The sequence below is a fragment of the Siphateles boraxobius genome, unplaced genomic scaffold, assembly GCF_051911475.1.
Source record: "Siphateles boraxobius isolate OS27281-9 unplaced genomic scaffold, OSU_SipBor_1 16, whole genome shotgun sequence".
Taxonomy (NCBI): Eukaryota; Metazoa; Chordata; class Actinopteri; order Cypriniformes; family Leuciscidae; genus Siphateles; species Siphateles boraxobius.
In genome coordinates, this window is record NW_027508766.1 from 17,116,026 (window position 1) to 17,131,953 (window position 15,928).

At 40.7% G+C, this 15,928-nt stretch overlaps 1 protein-coding gene across 1 annotated transcript; it reads left to right on the top strand.

Moving 5' to 3' along the window:
• Positions 1 to 541: 541 nt before the first annotated feature.
• LOC143738990 (xenotropic and polytropic retrovirus receptor 1 homolog) lies at positions 542 to 15,611 on the top strand (the record flags this gene model as incomplete). The annotated part of the gene is made up of 12 exons (XM_077231044.1): positions 542 to 673; positions 800 to 851; positions 8,321 to 8,401; positions 8,483 to 8,679; positions 9,227 to 9,379; positions 9,474 to 9,554; positions 10,146 to 10,227; positions 10,463 to 10,594; positions 14,272 to 14,463; positions 14,546 to 14,706; positions 15,056 to 15,192; positions 15,422 to 15,611. Coding segments are annotated over 12 exons (1,590 nt in total), but the record flags the coding sequence as incomplete, so codon positions are not given.
• Between the last annotated feature and the right edge of the window lie 317 nt (positions 15,612 to 15,928).

The window sequence follows — 15,928 nt, forward strand, 5'->3', positions numbered from 1 at the left end:
TGTGATGAAACGGAAGCAGTGACAAATATTTTCCTCCGTACAGTATATATGAAGCGCCTGACAGAACCCTTTAAAGGTTCTATATAGAACCTTTTCTTCTAAAGACCAAATCACACTGCACTGACAGACATAGATCGTGTTGGACAGATCATGTTATTCCTGTTGGCTGTGTGCTTTGACGGTGATGTGTGCATTGGCCTTTAGGAAGCCAATTCACTCTAACTGTTTTAATTATATTGTAATTCAAATATTGCAGCCATGTGTTTACTTTCTACAGTCTTGTTAAAAAGAAAAGATACTTCGAAAAAGAAAGACCATGATATACATCTCTGAATTATACATGGGCTTAGTGATTCTTTGTGCTCTTGCACTGTGACTGCCCCCTCCTTTCATATATTCTATTGTTATGAGGCGTGTGCGCACACACACACACACACACACACACACACACACACACACACACACACACACACACACACACACACACACACACACACACACACACACACACACACACACACACACACACACACACACACACACACACACACACACACACACGGAGAAACACTGGAACTCACTCAGCGCTGTTAAGCAAGTCAAAATGACATTGTCTGACCCGTCGTATTTACAAATGATTCCTGAATGGAAGAAGCAATATATTTGCTATGAGGTGAGTTTGGTTTCATGTTCTTGGATATATTCTTCACAATTTCAACCTTTCAGAGACATAGTAAAATTGTAAGTGTAACTTAGCATGATTAATGAACCAAATAATGGAAAGTATTTTGTTTTTCAGACCCTGAAGTCTATGCTGAAACAGAAAGACAGGCTTAACCTCAGTTGTTATGGTAAGAGTATCGGCATATTGGTTGTTTTAGATGGTGAATTCTAGTTATGTGAGAGTACTCCACTATCAAAATAACATTTCTTAGTCATTTGCATGAATTTTACACTGTTAAAATGAGTTTAAAAAAATGAATGATGTAAACTTAAGGCATATTTATGACTGTCATTTACAACAGTATAACCTCATCAATTATTCCCATTGGAATTAAATGCATGATAGATTTTGACTTTCTATGGCAGGTATCCTCACAATATCAAAGGTGAAGCAGTTCAAATGAATCATTAATAACTTTGCAAAGTTGAATGCTTAATGAGGGAAAGGATTGAGATGTTGTAAATGGCTGTACGCAGGGAGTTAGTGAATAATATTACAGTTTTATTATTTGCTTTGGTTCTATTTTCACAAGTAAGGTGTACATTTTCAAAACTCTTAGTACAAAAATTCCAAACTGATTACACTTGTAACACAGCTAGACATTCTTTCAAAACCTGATCCCATGCTTTCATTACAGTTATACACATTTCAGTCCACATAATCATTGTTTCAAACAAGATTATTTTAATATGTAATGATAACATTTGGTTTAATCACTAAAACACAACAGTATGATCTTCTTTCAATTTAGTACTTTTAACAGTCAGTTCATTCAACTGCAAACAATGCAACAAACTTGTTTCAAATGTTTCTTTGTTGCTGTAATAATTACAGTAATACAGGCTACTTATGCCACATTAGAAAATACACTTACTGTATTACCTAACTTATGTAATTGAATCCATAATGTTTGTAATAGTATCTATCTAGTGTGTTATAAAAAGGTGTGATTATGAAACTGCCATGAGATTCTGCTAGAACAGAACACAGAAAATGTTTTCACTGTATACAATATGACTGAATTTTCACTGTAGTGGACCTTAACAGCAGAAGGGTGAGTTACAGTAATGTGTCAGTCTCTACCATGGTAATCAGTTTACAGTATCACATGGCATACATACATATGTAAATGCTGTGTTTGTTGCCATCTGTCTCTCTTCTACTGATGCATCTGTGTGTCACGGTATACGAATTCATTGCTTCCTTCTCGTCTTGTGTTTATGTTGTTGTATGAAAGCGCGTGTGTAGTGGGTGTGTCTGAGTGTCATTACTTGATCAGCTCCAGCTGATTATCATCATCTCATCACCAGCTGCAGTCTATCTCATCACTCTATGTATACTCACCGTTTTCTCATTCCCTTTGTCAGATCGTTTTTTCATGTATCCTCTGTCGCCGTTTCCAGTCTTGTGCATCAGTGTTCCCGTTTCCGGTTTCTTCGTGGATGTCGTTCGGTGTTGTTGGATTACTCGTCACGTTTCACTGGGTTCACTTCATCACGGCACCTGTCATCTGGATCTGACCATCTAGTCCCTGCGCCACCTGTCTTCTTACTCTTGACTGGACTTTGTGCTGTGCACTAATAAAGAACTGAGAACTTGCATTTGCTTCCTGTCTTCCATTATGACAGAATGATCTGACCCTGCAATGGAAGCAGCGAGTGTCTCATCAACATAATTAGAGGGATTTGTTCATCATAGCATTCGCTGGATGGATTCTCAGGAGAGAAATTTTAATGAACCCAGCGGTCTTCCAGGCCCTCGTCAATTACGTGCTGCGAGATATGATATATCAGTTCATATATGTCTACCTGCATGACATATTGATTTTTTCTTCTGCTCTCCAGGAACATGTGCAGCACATCTGACGAGTGCTTCAGAGGTTGCTTGAGAATGGGCTTTTTGTCAAGGTGGAGAAATGCGCTTTCATGCACAGTCTGTTCCTTTTCTAGGGTACATCATTTCATCTGAGGGAGTGCGTATGGACCCTGACAAGGTTAAGGCTGTGGTAGAGTGGCCAAGCCCAGATTCCCGTAAGGGTTAGGGTTCGCCAATTTCTACCAGCGTTTTATTCGCAACTTCAGCCAACTAGCCGCGCCTCTGACTGCCTTGACCTCCCCCAGAACTACGTTCAGGTGGTCAGACACAGCTGAGGCTGTGTTTGCCAAACTAAAAGGTCGCTTTGTTTCAGCCCCCATCCTTATTGCCCCTGATCCTTCACATCAGTTCATGGTGGAGGTCGATGCGTCAGAGGTGGGGGTAGGCGCAGTGCTGTCCCAACGTTTTTGTTTCATTGTTTATCCCCAGCTGAACGCAATTACGACGTGGTAACAGAGAGTTGTTGGCAGTCAAGTTAGCGTTGGAGGAATGGCGCCACTGGTTAAAGGGGTCAGGGGTACCTTTTATCGTCTGGACTGATCACAAGAACCTAGAGTACATCAGAAACGCCAAAGGATTGAATTCCAGGCAGGCTCAGTGGGCACTTTTTTCGTCGTTTTGACTTTTCTCTCTCGTACCGCCCGGGTTCCAAGAACATCAAACCCGACTCTTTATCTCGTATTTTTGATCGTTCCAAATGCCCGTTTACTCCCGAGTGCATTTTACCCGAAACACTATTTGTTTCCACACTCACATGGGAGGTCGAATCGAAGGTCAAGACGGCCTTAGAAGGGGTAATGCCTCCACCCGGTTGCCCACCGAATCGCTTATTTGTGCCAGAGGGATTACGGTCTGACGTCATCCAGTGGGGTCATTGCTCCAATGTGGCTTGTCATCCAGGAGTTAATCGCACTAGTTTCTTAGTCAAGCAACGATTCTGGTGGCCACTTATGGCTCATGACATTCACAGTTTTGTTTTGGCTTGCTCGGTTTGTGTCACTGGTAAGACTTCCAATCGACCCCAAGATGGGTTACTCCAACCGCTGCCGGTCCCCGATGGACGTGGTCTATCTCCGTTTGAATGTGGTTTAGGTTACCAGCCAGCAATTTTTCCCAGTCTGGAATCCGAGGTCGCGGTCCCCTCCGCGTTCGTCCAGAGGTGTCACCGCACTTGGACAAGAGCCTGTGAGACTCTACTCCAGGTGGGGGCGCGCACCAAGGCCAAGGCCGATCACCACCGGTCGAAGCCTCCCGTATACGTCATTGGTCAAAAAGTGTGGCTTTCAACAAGAAACATTCCTCTCCGCTCCGTTTCTAATAAACTTGCTCCCAAATTCATTGGCCCATTCACTGTCACCAAGATCATTAGTCCAGTGGCAGTCCACCTCAATTTACCTCCGGCATACAGGAGGGTTCACCCCGTTTTTCATGTTTCCAAAATTAAACCCCGTGTTTCATTCTCGCATTAATCCGCCAGTCCCGGTTCCCCCCGCACCGCGACTCGTAGATGGGGAGACCACTTATTCGGTCAATCGCATTCTGGACTCTAGGCGGAGGGGGCATGGATTTCAGTACTTGGTGGACTGGGAAGGTTACGGTCCGGAGGAGAAAAGTTGGGTACCTGCTAGAGACATCCTGGATCACTCCCTTATCAATGATTACAATCGACAGGTAAGGGAGTCTGAGAACGCCAGGAGGCATTCTTAGGAGGAAGGGTACTGTCACGGTATACGAATTAATTGCTTCCTTCTCGTCTTGTGTTAATGTTGTTGTATGAAAGCGCTTGTGTGTAGTGGGCGAGTCTGAGTGTCATTACTTGATCCGCTCCAGCTGATTATCATCATCTCATCACCAGCTGCAGTCTATCTCATCACTTTATATATACTCACCGTTTTCTCATTCCCTTTGTCATATCGTTGTTTCATGTATCCTGTGTCGGTGTTTCCAGTCTTGTGCATCAGTGTTCCTGTTTCCGCGTTCTTCGTGGATGTCGTTCGGTGTTGTTGGATTACTCGTCACATTTCACTGGGTTCACTTCATCACGGCACCTGTCATCTGGATCTGACCATCTAGTCCCTGCGCCACCTGTCTTCTTCCTCTTTACTGGACTTTGTGCTGTGCACTAATAAAGAACTGAGAACTTGCATTTGCTTCCTGTCTTCCATTATGACACTCTGATCAATCTTTTGTTACAGTATTCAGTGACTGTTTCCCTTTCCCTTGTACTCTATCCTGCTATATGTTTATAACACACACACACACACACACACACACACACACACACACACACACACACACACACACACACACACACACACACACACACACACACACACACACACACGCGTGTGTACACACTTTGAACATAGTGGTGGTTATTATCTATAAATCACTTATGTAACAATAATTAATTACACTTGGTTATCCATATCGGAAAATGCAAACAAGTTCTATGGAAGCTGTCTGTAGAATCAATATCTATAGAAATCTACAGATGTACCATATGATTAATTGATTAACCATTAATTTCAGTTGGATTAGCAAACAGACACGTGAATTAAATTGAACGAGAAAGTGTTTTCCCTATTCTCTTAATGAGAAATGGTTGTGTTTTGGGCATAACATGCAATAAACCAATCAGAGTCTCATCTCCCATTCCCTTTAAAAGCCAGTTGTGCTATTGTGCTAATTGTGCTATTTACATGGTGGAATTTGCAAGTGGAAAAACTCCATGTTTCTCTAGCGAGGAAACGGATCTGCTCGTGCGCAAGGTTAAAGCGTGCAAGCAGACAATCTACAGGACAAAAGTGTACGTGCATTGTGGACCAGCCTATGCACGCATATTTCTAACACGCTCTTCAAATAACAAAAAAAGCCATTGGGCCCTATTTTAACAATCTGAAACGCAAGTATCAAACGCAAAACGCAAGTACCTTTGTGGGCGACGCAAATCTAAAATGGATTGGTCTGAAGTAGCTACATTACTCATAGATGTGGTTTGGACGTAACGTGAAATAAACAGAATAAATCAGAGCATAATCTCACATTCCCTTTAAAAGCAGGTGCGCTTGTTCCATGGTGGATTGCTATTATGATGGCGGATTTGCCAGGCACACGGCAGGAGAGGTTCACAGCCGAGGAGACCGACGTTCTCGTCAGGGCCATAAAAGACAGAGAAGTGACATTATATGGGGATATGAGAAACCCACCCAAATTAGCTTCGGTTAAACAGGCGTATAATAATTTGGGTAAATGTGTAAGCTAGGTTTATGCCTATTTTTTCACATATTCATGGACACCCCAATGACTTCCCTTGTGTGGTAATATTTTTCCTTGTAATTATGTATGGTTTGCAAAAATGGGAACTGCTGCATCTGTGTAAATGAGAGAAGCAAAGTGTGTGCCTGTTGTGCACACGCTACATTATGGCGAAACATGCTACCTTAAAATAGCATCTGAATAATGCGCCTGTCAGGGTGTGGTGCAGGCAGGAGGAGACGAGCAGTCCAACGTTCCAAAACGTTGAAAATCAAAATATAACTCAAACAGGTTCTCACAGGCAGAAGGTACACACACACACTCACACACACACACACACACACACACACACACACACACACACACACACACACACACACACACACACACACACACACACACACACACACACACACACACACACACACACACACACACACACATACACACACACACTATACACAACGGAGAACGGACCAAGACTGACTGAACAGAAGGGAACTATATACTAACACAGATGAACAGATTAACAGGACAAAGGTGAGTCAGATGACTAGGTAATGACCGATAGTGTGCAGGGGGGAAAACATGAGGGATGCTAGGAAGTGTAGTTCAGACGGTGAAACTAGGGACTTTGACAGTACTCCCCCTTCCCGGTAGGCGCGTCCTCACGCAGTAGATGGTGAAACTATCCTGGAGTCTCCTACTGGAGGGCCAAGCAGGGACTGATGACTCCAGGACGGTACCGGCAATTCACAAGACCAGGGCGGAGCAGGCTGTGCAGGCAGCCAGGGCGAAGACGACCCTTCGAGCGGCCATGGCGGAGAGACTTTCATGGCCATTCCGTGGGAGCCCGGTCTGGCCACTAAGGCCTAGGACGTATTCTAGAACAGTTTCTTGTGCGACAAGCATGACGTGAACAGACTCTTGTGCAGCAGGCATGACGTGAAGCTCAGGCTCGACAGGACTGACGTGAAGAAACTTAGGCTTGGTAGACATGACGCGTAGGAACTCAGGCTCGGTGGACATGACGCGAAGAAGCTCAGGCTCAGCAGACATGACGTGAAGATCAGGCTGGTCAGGCGTGAAGTGAAGAAGCTCAGGCTGATCAGGCTGGTCAGGCATGACGTGAAGATTAGGCTGGCTAGGCGTGACGTGAAGATCAGGCTGGTTAGGCGTGGCGTGAAGATCAGGCTGGTCAGGCATGACGTGAAAATCAGGCTGTTCAGGCATGACGTGAGGATTCCCTGGGTCTAGCTGTGTTCCGGATCGAGGCATGACTCTCTCCAGATACCGGATGACGGTCTCCCTACAGTCCAGTCTGGTGGTGTCTGGGAGGTCGATTGGATGGTTAAAAGTGGCCCGATACGGAACAAGGTGCTCAGGCTCACATCTTCGAGGGTGCTGGTGAAGGCAAGGCGGCAACAATCCTTGACAAAGGAAAAAAGGTTTAGAGGAAAAGACGATTATTCTGACCCTATCGTCCATTTTGGGCGGTCCGTTCTTCTGTCAGGGTGTGGTGCAGGCAGAAGGAGACGAGGAGTCCAAAGTTCCAAAGCAAAGTATTTACTTTCAAAATATAACTCAAACAGGTTCTTACAGGCAGAAAGTACACACACACACACACACACAGACACACAGACACACAGAACACAGACAGATACAGACACACACACCCACACACGCTGGGAAGTGTAGTGCAGACGGTGAAACTAGGGACTGTGACAGCGCCACTGACTTTAGACTATGTTTTCCCTGGTCTGTGGCGGAATTGTTTTCTGGAACTGCAAAATAGCACCAGAGACGTTTGCGCCGGAACACGCCCCCTCTTTTCGCTGAACAACCCCCCGTGAGCGCAAGTTCATTCCCTAATTTACCGATGTGCGTCTGTGGAGGGAAAAGTCTGCTGTGTGTCGGGTGCAAAATAGGAATGATACATGCATCGGTGTACAAAGTCAATTGCGCTGGGTGCAAGATAGGGCCCATTGACTTTAGACTAGGTTTCAGTTGGTCAATAGCGCAGTCTATTTCAGTTGCCTCAAAATAGCAACGCGCCAACAATGCGCTGAAACACACCTCGTTTTTTTAGACCAGCACGCCCATGGGCGCACAAATGGGGGCAAATGCATTTGCTATTCAAACAACATGGCGCAGGATGTGAAAATGATAATTGTGCTGGGCTGAAATTAGCAAGTAACACTTGTGTCACACCTGGTACCACATTGCCCTGGGTGTATGATAGGGCCCTTATTTTGTGAAATGAAAAGAATTAACACAATTGAAAATATGTTGAAATGTTTGAAAAAAGTGCACTTTTGATGATCTGTTGTGATATTATTACTAGGAGTTTTGAGAATGTAAACCTTACTTGTGAAAATAGTATCGAAATGAATAAAAAAAAACTTTTAAAAAGCAAATAAAATAGATAATAAAATTATCAGTAATAAAGAGACCTCTTTATAGGAAACAGTCAAAGGTCTGTGACAGGGGAATTCTTCAGAAGTTGTGAGGAAGAGCTGAACAAGGTTAACCTCTTCTATTCAGGTAGACAACTCCAAAGTACTTAGAGCAGATAATTTACAATAAATGTAAATATATATTACTTACTGCATTTCTTTATTACAGAGAAACTATCAGAAGCTCACAACAGACTGGATATATTTGGGATCGTAGCTCAGGATGTTTCTGGATCCAAAGTTCAAGGAGATAATTGTGTCATCAGAACTTCCTCACCTATCAAAAGAAAAAACACCAATATAAAACAAATCAAAATGGCAGTTTGTGAGCTCTACCTGAGCCTGGCCTTTCTGCAAAAATACCAGGTGGTCTTTAGAAATCTTGAAGATTTACATTTAGCAACACACACACACACACACACACACACACACACACACACACACACACACACACACACACACACACACACACACACACACACACACACACACACACACACACACACACACACAGACAGACAAGATAGTTTGGGGTCAGTAAGATTTTTTTTAAATGTTTTTGAAAGAGTCTCTTATGCCCAGCAAGGCTGCATTCATTTTATCAAATCTGTAAAACTAGCAATATAAATATTATCCTAATTTAAATGATATTCCACAAAAAAAACGTTTTGGGATTATTTGCTGAATTATAAAGTTCAAGAGAAAAGCATTTGTATTTTATAGAAATCTTTTATACAATTATAAATGTCTTCATTGTCATTTACTTTACTGTCATAAAAAAAGAAATCGTATTGACCACAAACTTTTGAAAGGTAGTATATCAGTTCTTAATGACTCTCTCACCTTAATGACTGGAGTGGTATAAAACAATACAAATTATTTTCAATATACATTGTGCTGGATTGTTTCCTAGGAATTTAATTACAGATGTTTCTGCAAGATCACCATAATGTACGATTCAGTGTTTGCTTCTGAACATGGCCAAAAATGGAGAAATGAGAGGCTTGACACATCTCTGCTCAACACAGACATTGGCAAATGTGAACATCTCAGGTCTAAACTGGAGGTGAGAATGCAGGACTTTAACTGTTCCTTTAATTCATTTCATTCATTACAGAACATCCAGTCTCTGGATCAGTAAACTGAATGTAATTCTACAGACGTTTATGATTCAGCTGGAGGGGGGTGACAAACTGAGAGCAATGAAAAGACTTGAAGTCCCAGGAATGGACAAAACACTGGTAAGAACAAACTGTGTCACCTGTGAATGCTCCTGAATGAAACAAGTGGCTCTGAATCAGCAGGTATACTGAAAAATGCAAACAGACTAAGACTCTTTATGAAAAGCAGACATTAAAATAAAATAACTGGCTTTAAAGGTGGTATTATTGCCAAAACAAAAGATTAAAATCTTAAGTGTTATTCTGTACTGTTACACCAACAAAACACACAAAAAATAAATCACTATAGTAAAAAAGTGATAAATGCAGTAAAGTTCTCTTATTTATCTGATTTATCTAATTTGATTTATTAATGAACATGTTTCACAATTTTTTTTCTCATCCTGATATAATCCATATGCTTTTAGTTAAATGTTACCTAAACGTTTTCCTTCATACTTAGGCTTAATAATGGATCATTAATCTACAGAGGTATGAATGGAACAATCTGCATCCTCCATCATGATATTTTCATGATGTTGAAGCCCTTTTTGACCACTGAAGTCAATTTACTCAAAATTTAATATAGAAATAAATGGAAGATACAGTAGGCATACAGTGCATTCTTTGAAGCCTCTTACACATTATAGTCTTTTTTTGTTCTGTACAAAGAAAGTCGGAGTGTGGATAATGTTTCGGACTGGCTTTGTTTGCGGCCTCATCCTGGCCCTCCTTACCATTTTAACTTTCAGAGGTTAGTAAATATACAACCTCTATCCTACTGTTTCCCTTAACAATTAACCAATTAATCACGTTACCAAAACTATAACAATTGGCATATAATTTCCGATATCTTGCTATGAGGGTCTCCATTCTATTATTAACCATTACTATGTGTGCAAAAATATAATTATGATAGAATGGATTTCAAGTCATATCTATTTGCCAGTGTATATACTAACGTCCAAATTGTTAACTTGTCCTGAAAGTGTTCAATGAAACAGACCTGGAGCTACTGAAGCCTCAGCTGAAGCTTTACAAGGGCAGTTTCCTGCTGATTGAGTTTTTGTTCCTGATCGGACTGAACCTGTACTGTGTCCGATTTTCACCAAAATCGAATCGTATCATCTCCAGACCGTTCCGACTAAAAGCTGTGGATTTCGTGACGATAGACAAAACCGTTTTTGTATACCACAGCATCAAATTTGAGGCATGCTGCCAAAATTACTATTCAGGCTTTATCTATGCATGCTTTCATATTTTGACACCAAACTTTATATGTGTCATTGTCACCTCACTCTAATCACATCAGTTTTGTAACTGTGCCGCCTATTGGTCGAAAGTGATAATCCATTAAATCATATTTTTAGTTACTGAATGTGATTTTTCAGCCATTTTGCCTAAATTCAAGTGACGAGTGAACTTAAAACAATCTTTACAAAAAAATTACAATAAATTTTGCATTTACCTATGTCCTTTATTTTTTATATCAGGGCTCAAAGTTTTCTATTGACCCAGTCAGACCAGTTCAGAAGAAGTAATTGTATTCATAGTTTTTGACATACGTAACCTTGTAAAAAGTGCTTTAAGATTTTTTAGGTTGTTCAAACAGGTAGGATATATACAGAAATTGAATGAAGTTGTCACATGTCTGTCCTGTCTTGTGATGCACATGGGTGTTTTGTTATTTTGAGCCAGGTGCTCTTGTCATTGTTTGATCCCTCCCCCTTGTTATCTGATTATTGGTTTAATTGCTCCACCTGTCTGTCTCGTTACCCTCCTTTGTTTGCCTCCCTATTTAGTCTTCCTGTGTTTGCTGTCCTGTGCTCGTTCGTTGTATTTGTTACGTTGTTTTTTTGTTTGCGCCTTGCCTTGCCTTGCCTTGCCTTGCCTTGCCTTGCCTTGCCTTGCCTTGCCTTGCCTTGCCTTGCCTTGCCTTGCCTTGCCTTGCCTTGCACTTATGTAGTTTTGGTTTGTTTATTTTATGTTTTATCTTCATTAAACACTTCTTTCGCTCTGCACTGGGATCCACGGAATTATTCCCACACGCACCGTGACAGAACGAACGAGTCGCATGTGGATTCCGCGGAGCGAACTTTGTCCGGTTGAGAGGGAGAATGGAATTTCTCTCTTTAAATATTTCTCCCTGTCTGTCTCGTTAACCTCCTTTGTTTGCCTCCCTATTTAGTCTTCCTGTGTTTGCTGTCCTGTGCTCGTTCGTTGTATTTGTTACGTTGTTTTTTTGTTTGTGCCTTGCCTTGCCTGCCTTGTTCTATGTAGTTTTGGTTTGTTTATTTTATGTTTTATCTTCATTAAACACTTCTTTCGCTCTGCACTGGAATTCACGGAATTATTCCCACACGCACCGTGAATTAAATACTGATTAATCCTTATTAAAGCTACAAAAGTTATTTGGTCAAGTTATTTGTTTCTTTCTTTTGTTTTTTGATTATCCTTAATGAGAAACATCTGCAGGTTTATTAGGCTGCTGTCACTTTAAGATCACATTTTCTCACATTTATTTACGTTTATTTAAAACTCCATTTAACTCATTTAAGACAATGCTTGAGAGGATGCTTAACAAAACGTGCATTTTGGCATAATATTGTGTTTTTCTAAGTGTGTGTCCATTCCAGCACTGTCTGAAGCGGGTTTCTGTGTGCACGAGTCATGTGTGTGTCACAGTCACACAGACAGGAGATTCAGATGTGCACCAGTACTGCACTGCATTCTCTTTGGTGTTTTATCGAGCTTGAATGGTTTAAAAGCTTTTGCATGAATAAGATGTGGTCAAACAATGTAATGCTAAGGATGACAGAAAAAATAATTGTTAATTGTTAATAGTTGTTTGTGAAATATTTCTTACACGTTAATATGAAAAATATGAATCGCATGCATTAACGCATTATTTTTGACAGCACTAATTATATTATATTGCAGGGTTGAAAATATTGATTTCTCAATTTCTCATTTTCTCATTCTCAATCCACCAATATCAATACTTAAATCTCAAACATCGATCTATGTTGTTTTCAGTTGATGCATGCACTTAAACTAGTTCATTATTTGTAGTGCGCCTCCTGCCTGAACAGAACCATCAGCACCTTGGTAACAAGGAGTTAACAAGCTTATACTAAACTTCTGTTTAGTTAGTTAAATGTGCAATACTTGCAATGCCATAGCCGTTGAATGAGCGTCCAGATACAATCTCAGGAGAAAGTCTTGGTGGTTCAGTAGTTTGATGGTTGTAAAGTTTCAATCAAGTTCTTTCGGATTTAATGAAGACATGACGAACTTGCGATTTTAGCCTGACTCTGTAGTTGTCTGACTGGATGTCTCCACTCTTTTCACACAAACAACAACCAGAAGAAGGAAGAGTGAGGAGGTCACTGAGATAGTGCCCTTTAACTTCTGCAGAGGTCACACCTCTGGAGTTTGGCTTGACCAATGAGAAAGGTGTATTTTTAAAAATTGTCTATAGGCTTGTTCGACTTGAAACAGCGTTGCACAGACCGATCGGTTGATGACATCAAAGTACCGCGAGAGCGATTAGAGAGCAGACGGCTCCTTATGCTTTTGAATCGCTCTCGCGGTACATTGATGTCATCAACCGATCGGTCTGTGCAGCGCCAGTTCAAGTCGAACAAGCCTTTTGTTTGTAAGCTAACTCAATTGCATAATCAGTTTGAGCTGACAGTTTGTTAATTTATGCTCTGATTTATATAACAAGCATACAATGCATGCTATAAGGAGGTGATATACAGGAAATAGCGTTCAACACAACATTAAATAGGAGTGTAGGCAGAGCCTCCCAGCAGCCTCGAACACTATTGCCGATTTTCTTCATCGGCGTGTTTCAACGAGGCTTCAGTATATGAAGTGTTTCCCCAGGTCAGTTACTTACGCACTGTTAAGTGAACCGAACTCGAAAAGGAAAGGGATGATTGGATAAATAAATTAGAGTAGAAACATACTTTTGTCATTTAAAAGTTATTATTATAAAAACTGCCTTATGTGCATCTTAAATGTTTGCATACATATACAGTTATTTTAAGATGTAGGCTATATAATTGTAGCCTAATTTAGCCTACCGACTGACAGGATTCCAATGTTATATCCAAATGAATTTATAGAATCACATTGAATCGGAAACAGAATTGAATTGATATGCAAGCTTGTGAATGAAAATAAATCATAAAATTTGTATCAATGCCAAGACCGATTACATTGAATTATGGAATGGAACTCAGAGTATGTTGTCATATTTAAAGTTTCCTTGCAGTCAATAATTTTATCCTTTAAAACTCATCTTTGATCAGATTTAAAAGTATTTTTCTTAATATAGCCTTAAAATAGCTTGAATGTAACTACACCCTTGCCTCATTTAGTACACGCGGTTCTATGAATATGGAAATTAGCCCTGCCCCCACTCACTCACACCAGCTCAGAGATCCACCCGTTGACCATCACACGTTTACGTGATTGGTTAAAAGGCTGTTTGGAACGTCAGAAACACCAGCGATTTCAAACTGCGTTTTTGAGACTGTCTTTGGTTCATTGCTGTTTTAAGGAGAAAATACCGTACTCAGAAATTGTGTTGACGTATACATTTGCACTTGGTTCGTCTTAAATCACATTCAAAACACCACATAGACATATAAACAACATTAAATACTTGATTTTCACCACAGGTGACTTTAAGTAAAATAAAAGTTTTAGGACAGAACTACTTCAACCTCAAATCTTTTTAAATTCCTGTAATGTTTTTTTAGTTGAGATTTTCTTCTGTTTGTTACAGTGAGCCTGGACTGTGGACAGTATAGTATGGCTGTAACCTGTCTGATCCAGTGTTTTCCACCATGGCTTAGATTTGCACAATGCCTGAGGTGCTTCTGGGACACTGGCCACTCGCTACATCTCCTGAATGCAGGAAAATACTTCACTGTGTTTCTTATGGTCACATTTGCCGGCCTCTATAACATGGCCAGAGGTACACAACCAAATAAATATAGCATTTAGGATTCTTGAAAATGTTATGATGCTCAGTTTATTTGTGTGTATACGTGTAATAGAGAGATCTGCCCTGCTTATGGAAGGGAGGATATACCTGTACATATGGGCCGTGGCTACCTGTACGGGTGTTCTAGTTACAGTGACTTGGGATTTAAGGATGGACTGGGGATTACTCCAGGGAAACGGCCTGCTAAAAGACGAGTTGGTGTACTCTCAACAGGTAAGTTAGTGAGATAACATAACATAATTAGAACTGCAAACAATTATTTGAAGGTAATTCTCAACAGTAACAGTCCATAATCTAAAACATTTAGCAGTAGTGATACTAGTTTACTAAACCCTTCTGCTATCACTATTTAAGATCAAGCATTACTCGGTCAAACTGACCGTATCACAGCTCAAAGTCACATTTTGCTGTGCATGATTTAATCTGTTTGGTGACAGTGAAAGCCTTTATCACTGGCATCTCATGAAGTTTCAGTCTGAAAAGGTGCTAAATGAATCTCTGTTAGAGGGTAAGGGGTCAAACTGTCCTGCAACTGCTCTTATTGAGAGATGTGCTTTTGCAGTTGTACTACTATGCAGCCATGCTGGCGGATGTGCTGTTGCGGGTCTCCTGGGCTATAAATATCCTCCTGGCTCAGATGAAGGATTCATCTGCAGCTGCCACTGCAAGTGCCCTGCTGGCACCACTGGAAGTCCTCAGGTTCGATTTCAGTCACACACTCTTAACAACTTGTAATCCAGGATGATCAGCGCAAATTACATTTTGCTATAATTTAATTTAATGTTGGCTGCTGACTCATAGGAAAAAAAATCCAGGATTAGATTGTACTTTGAGCAATCTCATTTTAGGAAAGGTTATCTGATTATTTAGCAGAATATTTCTTATTTGGTGTATTCTTTTTCTTAATTCTTTCTTTCTGTTCAGCCAGACGTTGTATTTGGAATCTCTTTCGGCTAGAGAACGAGCAGCTGAAAAACTGTGAGAAATGTTGTGCTGTTCGTGATTTCTGTAACATCTGGAGGCATCTGGAAAAGGATCAGAATGTGATGTATAAATCACAAATTTTCCCAAATCAGAGGTTATTGTCTGGGACAGCTGCTGAATCTGTTCCATCTTAGCAGTTTTTGTTTGTTTGTTTTTAATAATTCAAAGAACATAGACAATTATATCTGAAAATTAACAATGTTGTTATTTTGCAGGGTAAAGGAGACAAAACTGCCTGCTGGGGGAACAGATGCAGAGATTCGTCCATGTATTTAAGGAAGAAAATCTGTTTTGTATGGAAATTAACAAAATTAATTTGAGATAGTGTGCACTGCAGGTAGGCAAATGAGATGATAGGAACATTATAACCCTATCAACCATAATTAATCATGTTATTATCTCTGTATATCTAGACCTCATTGAGACATTTCACATGTATTGTATTTGTATT